This window comes from Corapipo altera, unplaced genomic scaffold (assembly GCF_003945725.1).
Source record: "Corapipo altera isolate COAL_440 unplaced genomic scaffold, ASM394572v1 1, whole genome shotgun sequence".
Taxonomy (NCBI): domain Eukaryota; kingdom Metazoa; phylum Chordata; class Aves; order Passeriformes; family Pipridae; genus Corapipo; species Corapipo altera.
Window position 1 is genome coordinate 42,887,469 of NW_020884873.1, and position 14,259 is coordinate 42,901,727.

General features: G+C 39.2%; 1 protein-coding gene across 5 annotated transcripts in view; it reads left to right on the forward strand.

Moving 5' to 3' along the window:
- The window catches only part of MET (MET proto-oncogene, receptor tyrosine kinase), an 89,658-nt gene that overhangs the window by 33,523 nt on the left and 41,876 nt on the right, over positions 1-14,259 (forward strand). For all 5 annotated transcript variants that reach the window (XM_027660982.1, XM_027660966.1, XM_027660956.1 and 2 more), the window contains exons 4-5: positions 10,927-11,061; positions 12,464-12,637. In XM_027660982.1, the coding sequence (XP_027516783.1) occupies positions 10,927-11,061; positions 12,464-12,637 (309 nt within the window). The remainder of the gene's footprint in view (positions 1-10,926; positions 11,062-12,463; positions 12,638-14,259) is intronic.

Below are 14,259 nucleotides of genomic sequence, written 5' to 3' on the forward strand. Positions count from 1 at the left end.
ATACTACACAACTTCTTTGTAGGTGACTAATGAAATAAATGGAACCCATAGAGCCAAGCCATTTAAAAACTTGGCAGTCAAAATTAGACAAAGACAAAATACTTTGAAATCACCAGGGGCTCCCTCTATACACCCATCTTATTTCAAGCACTATCATCCTGCAGTAACCTCCTTGGAGTGTTTGACTTCTCCAGCTGCCACAAAGTCCAGCCTGGATGTGCATCTCAACCTGGATCCTTCCTGCACCCAAGGACCCATGTTCTTTTAATTTGCCATTATTATTTGTCTTCTTGTGGACTTCCTGAAGTACTGGCAGTCTTTAGCCCTTCTTGCTCTGTAGGCTACAGAGAGTCATCAAAGTTGGTAGAGTTGTCTCCTAACCATCATTAACTGAAACCTGATGTGAAGGCCATTAGTTGCTATGTCATTCCAGTTTTCTCATTTCCCATAACCTTCCGTTAGAAAACACTTGGGCACATGTAACCTTTCAGGAAAACAAGCCTCTCCTTTCTTGTCTCTCTTCCCCTCGTTTTCTGTCCTTACCACGTGCAGTAAATAGGGTTACATATTGTCCCTAGTATATGCACCCTGTCTGGATAAAGGGAATCCTGTACCTTCGGTCTTCTGCACAGGCTGGACACAGAACCTGCAGTATAATGCAAATTCTGTAATGCTTCTACAGGGAAGGAGGTCAAAGTGATTTGCCACAAAGAACAGATGAAAAAGTGGGGAAAATCATACTTCTCTTTTCCCTGAAAAGAGAGGGATTTAACAAAACTTTCAGTGACAAATCCGCCAGTTTTTCCTGCGCTTCCCGTGATGAGCTTGGTAACTTTAAGCTGCAGTTTGCCTTTTGTACAGGAAAGGCAAATGCTAAGAGCTACACACTGAGCACAGGACCAAACTATGCTCTGTTCTTAAAAGCAGATACTGATTCACAGAGCAAACATCAGCAATTTGTTTAACCTTTCTGAAGTAATTTCCTTACTACAAAATACAGTTAATAACAACTACTCTCGTACTCGCCGCATTTCTTCTGGGCTGTCACAAAGCTTTTAGGAAGGTTTGGTAGAAAGCGCAAGGGAGCATTATTCTTATTTAAAATGGTCTTTAAATTATTCATTCAAGTCCTGCACCACACAGTTCATTCAGATGTTTGCGCAACTCAAAGAACAATTAAATATTTCCAGAATACATTTCCCATTCCACGTTCAGTTACAGATCAAAAGAAAAGGCTATTGTGTAAACTGCATGGCTGTTAGCAGAAATATTCTCATCATTGAATCAGATTGGCTTGAGCTACAGGGGGAAGTCAGCATTGGGCTCATATTGTAGTAAGTAGGAACACTTTCTTTGAGTGTTGGGTGCAACCAGCAGAGAATAAGCAGACTGACTACCTTTAATGATGCGACCTCCAAATAAAAATGTTAGTATTTGTTTTGCCTTTAAGTGATTTTGGAAGTGATACCAGATCTGTAGGATACAGCAGACACAGATTTTTCCAGAATTTAATGTTCTCTTACATTTTTTTGTTCATTTTATTTTCCTAATAGTTATCTAGGAAGTGATTTCAAACATGATCATTACTAAATGCCCAACTAAAGCAGATTTGTGGTGTTTCTATGGAAATATAGCTATTAGCTGCAATGAGATGGAGATCGTTAAAAATTGAGCTATTATATGACCATTACTTAAGTGAAATGGGTTTTAAAAAAATCAGGATTATCTGACAATGACTTAATTTATCAAAAAGATATCCCCAAATGCTTCCACAGATTTTTAGCAAAGAAATGTAATTATGTTCTTTTTTGTTTCATTCACAAATCTACTGGAACTTATTGCAAAGAATCCTCAGCTGTTCGCTTATTACGCATCTCACTTTTGCACAGTCATTTGCACTCATATTTTTAGCTCTTTGTACAAGGAAATACTGAATTTTCTTGTGCACTCCCCTTGGAACTTGTAGCTGTTCAGAGCTGACTATATCCTTTCCGACACAGGCATGCTTTCAGAGAAAATTAGTTACAGAATTCTACCTATCAGGGAACCTGTTTTAACACTGGTTGTATTGTGTTAGTATCTTGAGAACATATTTTCATGCCAACTAGTTAAAAGCAAAAGAAAAAAATATTCATATAGGTTTCTAAAATTAGAAAATCAGCTTAGCCCTTTCAGTGCACCCAGTTCATCTCATATCTTCTTTGAAATTCCAAACCTTACTATATTTAGACAATTTAGTTTCTGACATAAGTTTCAGTACTAGCAGTCATTCGTGAGATTAAAAGAAATAGTAGTACAGTACCTCTGTCTCTGACAACTGCACCCTGCAGTGCCCAAATATGGAACAGCTTGGTGAAAGTAATGAATGTTTAAATCACATTTTTTCTATATTAATTTAGGGTTTCCTTTAGTTAAGAAATGTTTAGTGGGGGGAGAAAAATCCTTAAAATGTAGTAATTATGTCACCTAAATTGAAGTGAAGCTCCTAGTCTGTACTGTGGGAGCCAGGAGGTGCAGCAGCAAGCTACAGATCCTCAACTTGAGAGAAATTTTTTGGAAAATGTTTCTCATATTCCTCCATTATACTTGCTTATACTTGATCAGCAGCCAACCACTTGATTCTCTGTCTTTTCTTTCTTTCCTCTTTCTTGCCACTTTTCCATCTCCTTTTGCGTTTCTTCTGCTCATCACTTTCTGTCTTCCTACACTCCCTTCATCTCCAACTTTATTTCTATCTCCATCCATTTTTATCTCTTTACAACATGACTACAGCACAGCATTGCTGAAAAATTCAGCAGATTTAACATGTATGTTTTTCCTCCTGTAGGTGATGGCTACCAGATTCTGGGGTTTTGATGTATTTTGAAATGTATCAGAATTAATAGTTCCTAACTTTGCAAGTGATTCCACCAAAGCTTATAGCATTACCCATCAAAACTCTGTTAATGACCCGAGAACATAGTCCACATTTCACTTATTTAAAAAAAGTCTTCTAAAGAACCAGTAATATTCAGAATGCAAAAGCGGGTATGTTTTATCCAATCAAGGAATGTTTTATCCAACCTGTTGTTATTCAGCTTGTGGTTTTAGTTTGATAAAATAGAATTATTCACTTGAATTGCTCTGGAAAGCTCTAATACAGGAAAGTAAATACAGCCTCCTTCACTAAATGTTTACTTTTTTTCAGCCAAATGTAGAACTAGAATAAAATCAATATGGATGGTCCAAATACAGAAGATTCATGAGTTCTTTTAAGGAGGATAATTGGGGCCAGGAGGTGAATTCCAAATCTCTCCTGGAGAGTACTGCAGCCCATTCACATACTGAGCATGTTTTGGCTGCATCAGAAATGTTAAATCTGTATTTGGCCATGAATAGCCTAGAGTTTGTAGTTTACCAAATATTGTGGAGTTTCTGTTACAAAACAGAGCAGTAATAATTTTTCTAAGACAGCTGACATGCATGAGACAGAGAAGAAAAATGGCTTTACTTCCTTCCTAAGCTGGAGCCTGAAAACAAACTTTTTTTCTCCGTTCTTTTTTTTTTTTCTGTTGAGAAGTTGCAGCTGTTTTGGCCTTTCTTATTGTGCTTGTTTTCAGACTGTGACTGGGAACACAGACTGAAACTACAGCTGTTGGGTGCGAGGTGAATCAGGTATTTCACAGTGGTTACTTCATTAGAAAACAGCACCCAGTCACACCGCTGTAGCCGAGGAATAAGATTTTCAGCTGGTGTAAGCAGCCTTACTCTGCTCGAGCCAAAGAAACTGTGCTGAGAATACAACTCACAACTGATAAAGATGCTTTTATTACCAGCCAGTATTTTGGGAAGTCATAATTTGTAAAAAAAAAAAACCCAAACCAAAAAAAAACACCCCATGATATATTGAGATAAAATATCTTTTATTTTTGCTCAGTTGTTTTTTTGGTTTTTTTTCCTGCCTGGATCTTAGTATTATTTCAGACAGTGGCTTATGAGAGAAGAAGAAAAGAGCAAAGTTCTTCAGGAAGGGGAAATCTTTGTGATAGCTCTGGGAAGTGTGAAGTATGGGAATGTTTTACAAGACTTATTCTGAAAAGCTCATGGCTGAAAACCCTTAACCACGAACAAGAGATTGATGTTCCTGATGTATGCAGAGACTGGATTTTGGCCTAACACTATGTTTGGAAGCAGAATACTGCTTGTGCTCCCTATGCTTCAAGCTGGCCTCACCAAGGTAACACCCAACTAAATACACTGCTCGTTGGTGACCTTCTCTAGGAAAAGGGCCTAGAGGAGTTTTTACTGTATGATTTACAGCTACAATGGGCAACCACTCTCTATAGATGCAGTTTTGGCAGCAGGGCCATCTCATCCTTCTGACTATATCAGTGAAACTCAGTCTACGATGAGGCTGCACTGGGCTGCATGTGGAGTGGTGCAGTAGGACATTCATCCTGTTGCTTCAGGAGGTGAGGAAAGGGTCTTCCCATGGGCATACATACTCCCTGAGATGCTGTCAGCCACATGCTGGCTGCAGTCCTGTCCAATCTGGCTGGACATGAGCCAGTTCTAGCTGAGAAGCCAAGCATTAGCAAAACATGGTAATGCACTGTCATGTCTGAACAGATTATGAAGAGAAAATGGCTTTGGGCACAAAAACCAAAGCGTGATGGCACAGATAGGCATCCTTGGGCTACAGCATGTCAGACAACAGGCCACTCATGATCCTCAGGAGCTCTCTGAACTTGTTAGACATGAAATAATACAGATTAATAGTAAGCCTTATTCTGGAGACCTGTTATATGCCAGTATTTTTAACCAGATTTTTTGCTAAGAAAGGGTGTATGGTGTTATAATAAATGTTCAAGGAGCAGAGTTCTGGCAGAGGCTAGGATAAATAAGGGAGAGGTATGAGGCAAGTAAAAGCCTTGATACCTTTTCCAGCACCCTCCAGCTTCTGTCACTCAGTGGCCCAGAAATTCCCAGAGCTGGAAAATGCACCCATATTTGACATTTAATAGTCATTTATGGACTTCTTTCTCTTTAGTATTGCTTATTGGGTTTTGAATTTATTTTTGTTTTGTCCTCCATAGTATGCTGTGACATTGAATTCAGTAATTTCATTCCACTTTGAATGATGAAGAGCTTCTTTGGGATTTCCTTAACCTTTTGGTGCCCCTGATTCTGTCCGATGAGGAATAGGGATGGGGCTCTTACAGATCAGTAGTTTGGGAAATTTTCACACACTGAGCACGAATCTGTTGGCTTTCACATCCAAGTGGATAGAACACTTGATAGCCACACTCATTTCCCAGGAATACTTATGATTAAAAATAAACAACACCACCACCACCAAGCTTTAACACACATCTTATTTCCCCAAAAAGAGAGAAATTGGTATATGTCATATCTGCTTTCATAGATTACATGCCAGGGAACATAATGCATGCTACAGAAATTAATATAGACAAAAATAATCACATCTGCTTTTTATTTGTAACTGCATTCAGGGATTGGAAAAATTTGTCCCAGAATTCAACAAGAAGAGAGCCAAGCCTTCAGCATTGCTCTCTTCTTGCAAAAAGGCAAAACAGCAAGACATCACCACTCCAGGAATCACGGCTGAAAGCCATGGTGCCTGTCAGCAAAATGAGTTGACACAGTGCAAAGAAATACAGAACTTCGCATCTTTCAGTGTGTTCAGTCAAATCCAGTGTATACTGTAGTGGACTAGGAGACTATGCACCTTTGAATTTATCAAACTCCTTTTGATCTGATTCCTGTCCCTCTAGGTAAACGTAGCTGTAACAAAACAGTGCAAATGGCAAGCCGTATTTGAAACAAGTGTGAGGAGGTCAAGGGATAGATAAGCATGGACTTTAAACCCTACAGAGCTAGGAGGAAGAAAGAGTGATGGGATGCCTATGGAGTCATTGCAGAAGTTGTCCTCAGTGTCCTGCCTCAGTGGCCCAGCAATTCATCTGGCTTTTCGATACTAGCAGTCTGACCTATTTAAGGCTAAACAGAAACTGTGTGCATGGGCATCTGTAGGATTGTGAATAGCTGCAATTCTTCCGTCTTTATAATTTTTAAGCTAACAGAAAACTGTGGCAAACTCTTGATAAGTAACATTTTTGTATATATAGCTCAAATTTTAACATTTGTGATAGCAATTCTTTCTGTGGTAAAAAAATATATCTTGATTCTCCCAGGCAAAAAAGTATCAAATATTGAATAATGCAAAATCCATATAGTCAAATTAAAATTAACACCTGGTGCCGAATAATGTTTTGAGAGCACATATGTTTTAATATTCAGTTCGAGTAGAAAAGCTTATAGTCTTCAGAGGAGATCCATTATATTCTCCATGGATTAGAATGATATACAACATTTAGAGAGCTACATATGTGCCCTTTGCAAGGTTATGCTGCATATCCCAGGGCATTTGAGGCATTGCACAATAAAGTTAACCCTGAGCCTATCTCTGCTGGATAATGGCATACACCTGCCAGACATCTAGGGAAAAAATAACAATACGATACTTACATGGTATTCCTTTAAGAAGGCCTCTCATATTTGCAGAAGATATTTCAACATTTAGACAGTAACATTTGTAATTCAATACTGCTGACTAGCAGAACTGAGCTTCAGAACAATTTGTAAAAGTAGCTGTTGTATCCTGTTTTTCAACTCTAATGATTACAGTCCTTATTTGCCACATTATGCACAGATGAACCAAAGTGATCACTGACTTCCAATGTAAAGAATATGTTAATTAATATATTAATTAATTAACTGTTGGCTGTTATCTTCATGGAAATAGTTTGAGCTATGATGAAAGATAACGTAATTGTTTGGTTTTCTTTCTCTAAATAGAGGGACATAAATTTTGTGTTTGCTTTGAGAAGGATGTCTGACACTATAGTTACTGATATTCAATGTGATTCTCGGAAGAGTTATTTTTAAGGACATCAGAAGAGCCACATGTATATAAACAAAGGGTCTATCTAGTTCAGTGCTCTGTCTCCAGTAGTATTGACAAGTGGATGCCTAGGGAGCCAGGCAACATAGCTAATGCCTTCTGCTTCAAATCTCCAGCTGTTCTCCTTCCTGAGCTATTGAGATTTGTCTGTTTAGCATTTTCCATGTACCTGTGAAGTTTCCCTTTAAATGTGTATTTCTCTTGCATTCACATCCTTTGGCAAGGAGTGACGTATTGGTAGGATGTCATACTCTTTTGTTTGCCTGGAACTGAAGTCTCAATTTTGTCTTTTGATGGTATTTAGTACTTTTATTAGAGTAAAATCATAGAATAAGAGAATTGTTTAGGATTGAAAAGACCTCTAGTATCATTGAGTCCAACCATTAACCTAACACTGCCAAGTCCACAACTAAAAAATGTCTGTAAGTGCTGCTTCTAGATGTCTTTTAAGTACTCCCTGGGATGATGACTCCACCACTTCCTGGGCAGCCTATTCCGATGCTCGACAACCCTTTTGGTGAAAAGATTTTTCCTAATACATAATCCAAGCTCCCCTGGTGTAAATCCAAGCTCTCCTTCTTGTCCTATGCCTTAGGAGAAGATACCAACCCCAACCTAGCTGCAACCTCCTTTCAGGTAGTCGTAGAAAACGAATATATGATCAGTCTCTACTCACTCATGATTCTGTATTCCTTTTTCATAGATTCCACATCTGCCATACTCAGTCATTGTTCATTACAGCCTTTTGATCATCTTTGTTTCCTTTCTCCGAACCTTTTCCCTTTTTAACATGTTCTTTTTGGCAGGAGGCAACCAGAACTGCACAGGGATTTCAAGTTTCGGACAAGCCAAGAACTTCTATGACAGCAGGATGTTTTCTGATTTGTTCTCTAATCCTTTTCTAATAATTCCTAAGTTTTTATCAGTTTGGGATTTTTTTGGCTGCTGCAAAACAGTTAAGATAACTGTCTATCATGTACTGCTTTAAGTTAATTTTCTTTGTTGTATTGTACCTACCATTTTATTGTCTTGACATGCTGTCTTGTAAAGTCCTTCTGCCATCCTTAATAGTCTGTCCTCATCCTTATCAACTTGAATACCTTCAGATCATCAGAAAACTTTGTCACTTGGACTGTTCAACCACTTGTCTAACTCATTTATGAGTGTATTGAACAGTATGGATCCCAGCACAGACACCTTGTAGAACACCTCTGGTGACTTCTCGCTATTGCAAGCACTGACTGTTTACTGCTAATGTCTGTTTATTCTCCTTTAGTTAATTACTTATCTGTGTAAGACCTTCCCTTTCTCCTAACTGCTGGAGTGCAGGCATGTAGATATGCTTTTTTTTCCTCTTATGCTCTAAAGAAATGCTTGGTTAATGAATTATAAGAATGTAAAAAAACCCCACAATACAATACCACCACTGCCCCCCCGTCAAAAAAAAGACAGCCCAAAAAACCCCAGGACTTCACAGTTTTTGCAAAGAGAGAAGTACTTCTGTAGTACTGAACCATTTTCCATTCCATAGCAGAAGTAGCCCTGTATGGTGGTGCATCCATGGCACATTAAAGTTACACTGCACACATACCAGCCCAGTCCCAAGCCATAAAAATCAGAGGTTTATGAGAGTGACACTGGAGTCCTAAGTAGCCTCTTGTTTCTGCTGTAGAAGCTGTCTTCAAATTGCCTTTTTTTTTCAGGATTATGTTGGATAAGGGTAAGATAGAATTTCAAGGATTGGGCTGATGTGTACAAAACCCCCACATTTATATACATAAAAAAGAGCATTTTTGCATCTACTCTCTGTTAAGGCAGTGCTGTAGGCTGGTAGATTAGTTCTAAGCAAACTCCAAACTTTTATTCTGTGGTCCCAAATGAGATAGGAAATGTAATTTGAGCTCCCTGTATGTCATGAGGTCAAAGTCTACTCACTTGGGATTTGAACAGGTGATTTGAGTGTCAGCCTCAGTAAAATAAGAGTCGGTCAGTACCAAGTAATTTTTCTAAGATTCTACAGATGGAATCCAAATTTTCATGTATTGCTGTGAGGCTGGAATGCAGATGTGTTTAAAGGGTTAACACTGTGGCTCAATCAGAAAGAATGCTTGGCAATAAGAGGAAGCCTGGATTAATGATGGAAAAGAATTCTTAGCATTTTATAGCAGTGGGTATTTGAGATGAGACATGGCTAATGATCAACTAAAAAGGTATTTGCAGCTGTGGTGCTACCTCTCCCCATAATGCCAACATTAATCAAGCTTTTTCATGCAGCTTTTCAGTCAATTCTATTTTTCATTGTCCTGAATAGAAAACAGAGCTCATGCCCTGTTACACTGAGTCAGAGACCATACTTCTGTGTCACCAAAAATGATCATACCTTATTGATTTCTAAAAGCTGCACTTTCTGTGCTGTGAAACAAATCCATAGGAAAGTCTGTAACAAAGCCAGTTTAAAGGAAAAAAAAGCCTCTTGTAACCCCAAACTATAAATACCTCTGGGATGTGGAGCACTTATCGCCATGAATTAACTGCTCATATATTTTATTTGAGTCTTGAATTACCAAAAAAATCAGCTATAATTACAGCATCTCTAAGTCTAGTTTTGGAGTCAGCCATCTTGGTGAAAGACCTTGGCAGTGCGAAAAGCCAGTGAAATCGTGTAAGTCAATGTCCTGGCTGTTCTGATCCTGCCTTTGGAGTCAGAAGAAAAGATTCATTATAGTGAAAAATGAAACATTTGACATACAAGTTATTTCCAAAATGGCCTCAATCTTTTTAAATAATGAACCCCATTGAATCCTAACTTCTCAGCAAATGTTCATTATCTAAATTCCTTAAGTAAACTACACGTGATGAGCTTTTGAAACATGAACATGATCTTCCCACATGTAAACAATCCTCTGCCTTTGTTGCCTGATGCTATCACATTTGGGTGCACATCCTTCTGGATTGCAGGCCCAAGCCTATAAAATCTCACTATCAAATATCTACAGTGATCTGCAGATGCTTTATGCCTCTGCTTAACAGCCATGACTCATCCCGTTAAAGTCAACAAAGTTACAGTAGTAAAGTTAGGCGTGTGTTTGCAGAAATAGATCCAGATTCTCAGAAGTATTTAGGTAATTCAAGATGCAGAGAGATGACCGGGGGGGAAATTTCATACTGGTGTGACTAATCTCCCTAAGATCTCCTAGAATCTAGAGAGAGGGAGAGAGAGGAAAGGCTTTTGCAGAGGGTCTTCGGAACAACTAAGTTAGGCTCCTGTTTTGGAGCATCTCCTAAAGGACCCTCCAGCATTCCCTGTCATTTAAGAAGTGCTTTGAATGCTCTGTCCTGGACACCTGGCAGGAGCCAAGGTGCCCAGTCACATCTTGCAAGGAACTTGTCTGAGCAATAGCCATGTCACCAGCTCTGGGAATCAAGCTCTGTGTACTTGTGGCTCTGCCCACAGCGACAATCTGCACCTGCCATAGCTTTGCATTCTGATGGCCTCACATGCAGCAAGACTGTTGACACAGGTTAAAGTTTGCTTTTCAAGCTGAAGAACCAATATGAGAATAAATGGAAATATATCGGACTTCCGAAGACCTGGAGTTTTAAGATTCTTTTAAATAAATGTTGTAGATAAAATTCTTCATTCTTAAATGTACAGGACTGATTAAATGACCCATCTTCATTTTTTATGGTGACTGAAATTAAAGGACTAGGAAACATGCAATGACTCCTTCACATTTTAATAAATATGGTGTATTTGGAGGATCCTCCAACAGCCATGATTTTGCTGTATTAAATAAAGTAGATTTTATAGCGCTTTAATCAGATCATGATGGAACATTATGCAAAATATTATGCAATGTAATGCAAAGTAATTAATGCAAGCAGAGAACGTGAGACTGCTGAGCAGCATGCATTTGTGTCACACACTGCCTGCTGATTTTCAAAATTTCTCTCTTTCTTAGATAGTGGTTTCCCGTTCAGAACCCACAGCTCCACATGTCAGCTTTCAGCTAGACTCCCACCCTGTCTCTCCCCAAGTTGTTGTCAAGAATTCATTAGCAGATGATGGCTATACCCTGGTAGTGACTGGGGAAAAGGTGAGTGGTTCATACTCTAATCCTTCTGTGTGCACTGCGTAAACCTGCCTTCACAGCAGCAACATTCAGTAAGAGCAGCTGTTCACACCACTGCCTTATGTGCTGCATCCTCACGGCCTTGCTATTCCCTTGGGAACACTGTGGGGAGGGGGGCAAGTTTCCTCCAAGATATTTTTTCCCTCTTCTGAACAAACCAACAGGCTAATATTGAGAAATGTTTAAATAACGTAAAAGCTGTGATATAAACCAACAAAAGCCAGGAAATGCAAATTTAAGGCTGAAACCCTGTCCCTAATTCAAGTGCTTGCAAAGACAAAACATACAATGGCTTAAGAAAAGAATGGCAGTCACAGTTTCCTGGCTTTTGTTGATTTGTGTCATAGCTTTTTAAGGAGGGGTTTGTGTGCAAAAGTTACATGGGTGTGTTTAAAACTAGGAGTCAGTGTTCACAGTAATGTCTGAAAATTATTTTAGCATATGGTCTACAAAGAGTTAATAAAAGATGAAGAGCTATCATAAATATGCTGTTGTCATAAGTAGATGTGCATTGAATAGGTTTAAGACATCAGCAGATAATATTACGGATAATCCTAAACCATAATCTTAAGCGATAATTTGACTCCTTGAGTTCTATAAAAATTTACAGAAATAGATCAGCCACTAGTAAAGATAGTTATTAATCATTTAGTACAAATATGTGAGATATTTATAAGAGCAATCTTCAGAAAATGTCCAAAATAAGTTTAAGGAAGGTACGGAAATATAAAGAAGTATGAGGTCCTTATACAGTAATGTAATTATATACTAATTTCAATATTTTGTCCAAAAATAATTCTTACATATTTGAAGTGACTATTATCATAATTATCCTACTATTTTAGGTAATATACTTTTTAACTTATATTTTAGGTACAGTGTAAGTTTTTTGATGCTAGGTATTAAAAAACAAGTACATGGGCAGTCACATGCCGTAAGTGTGCCACAGGCATTAAAACAGCCTCGCCAAAGTTGAAATAGCCATCATGCCTATTTTTACGAATGTATGAACTAAGGCATACTGAGATACACTGCTTTTTCCAAGAACTAGTGCAGAACTGGGAGGAGCACACTGCTGTTTTCTTTCTCCATCAGCAAAAAATTCTATCTTGCTGTAAACACCAGATGCTGGTAGTAACTGTATATAACATTAAGATGCCTTTAGGGTTTCTCCCAAGCGAATTTAAAATCATGTCAGTTAAATTACTTATAAGATCCTATAATTACTGAGCTAAAGAGAAGTTGAACTGAGGCTTGCACATCTGAAATCTGAGTAGCACCACTGCGCTATGCATAAATAGAGACTCTCCTTGCCACTTAGTGTATGTATTAAAATGATCTGTGCATTATGTCTCTCCATCGACAGATAACAAAGATCCCACTGAAGGGGCCGGGCTGCCATCACTTCAGGTCCTGCAGCCAGTGCCTGCTGGCACCTGCCTTCATGCAGTGCGGCTGGTGCAACCAGCAGTGCCTCAGGTCTCCTGAGTGCCCCAACAGCACCTGGACCCAGGACACCTGCTTGCCTAGGGTTTATGAGGTAAAATGGTGGATTTCTCCCATTTCTCTCTTGAGGGAAGAACACGGTCTGTGCTCTGTGGACATTTTCTGTTTATGTAATTGTGATAAATTAAGTGTTTGCTCTCTTCAACTTCCCCTCAGCCTTGGTGTCCATAAATCCTCTGGCTGGATGCACATGCTCTCCATGAGTGCTGTGGGCTAAGGTGCTCATGGTGGATAGGTCTGTCTGAGTATCCTGACCAGCCATAGGAGAGCCTTGGCCCTACAAAGCGCTTCTGGTGGGGAAACAACATGGATCTGAGCTAGCCTGGCAGGGGTCTTATGGGAAAGGTCAGTCACAGAAAGGAGTAACCCTCCTCTCAGACTCCTCTCAAAGCGGAAAATGGAGAAAAGCACTTCCTGCCCACAGCTGCCACAGCCTGGCCCTGTGCAGGAGGTCTGTGACTCTCACTCTTCATCTGTCCCTGTGCTGGCTCCAGCACGGAAGGAAAGTGTGGTGTTTCTCTATGAGAAAAATTCCCTTTCTCCCCTACCCAAGCTCCTGGAGGAGATGCTTTTTTCATAATGTCCCTCCCTGGCTCCTTGTTCCCATGGGTCTGCTTGCCACCAATGGGGGACAAGCGTGTAGCTGCACACCCCGTGCCCCAGGAGAAGGGACAGCCGGAGGCTACTGCCAGCTGACCAGAGATCATCAAGCTTTGTGCAAGCTTGAGATGAGCAGAGAGCTGCACTGGTGTGGTCCAGTTTTAATTTAGTTGTGGTTAATGCAGGATTCATGCTGTACGCGTAACCAAATCTTCTCAGGTAAAGTGTGACATAACTGTGAAGGCAGAGGTTTGTAAGGCACTTGATGAACTAGAAGTCTGAGGGAAGGACAACCATAAAACTTCCTGGTAGCATTTATACCCATTTACTTGTGTTAGTGCATTTAAACTACATCGTGTAGTTAAAAGTACAGTTTCCTTTATGGGAATACAGCTTATAAACAGGGATGAAAATTTGATGTACTAAACTCCTAGAGAGAAAGGAAGACAAAAGTGGGTTTTAAATTAATAATGTATTTCTTTCAACCAGGCAGATGATTTTATGTGCAACAACTTTTTTAAGAGCGGACAGGCAAAACTGCTGTTAATCCAGAAAGAAATCTAGAAAGACATGTTGGTTTTTTTATCATGTTCACCTTTCAGATACTAAATTTAGGATTAACACAGGCAAAATTCAGTGAACAAACAATGGAGCGTTACAGGAAACTCAAAATGGATGGAAAGGGTGGGGGGTGTTTGTGTTTGCGTTGCCTTCTATTGCCATTTACCTTTGGGCAAAGGAGATGTATAAAAATTGCTAACACATAATGTGAGTAGTTTACTTTTCTTTTATATAAGAAGCCATTTATTTCAAAAAAGTTATATTAGATGATGAAATAATGCTTTCTGGCCTTAGTTCGTATGAGACTATGAATCACCAATTCCAAGGTATACCCTGAGAGTTACCCTGATACATTTTTCTGTGCTTCTGCAGGCCTAAGGTACTCACCTGTCTTGCACAGCTTGTTTCATCTTTCCTAGAGTTCAAACACAGGTAGCATCCCTTAATGTTTTTTTATTCAAAAAACTTTCCAGCAGTGGCAGTATATTTCCATGA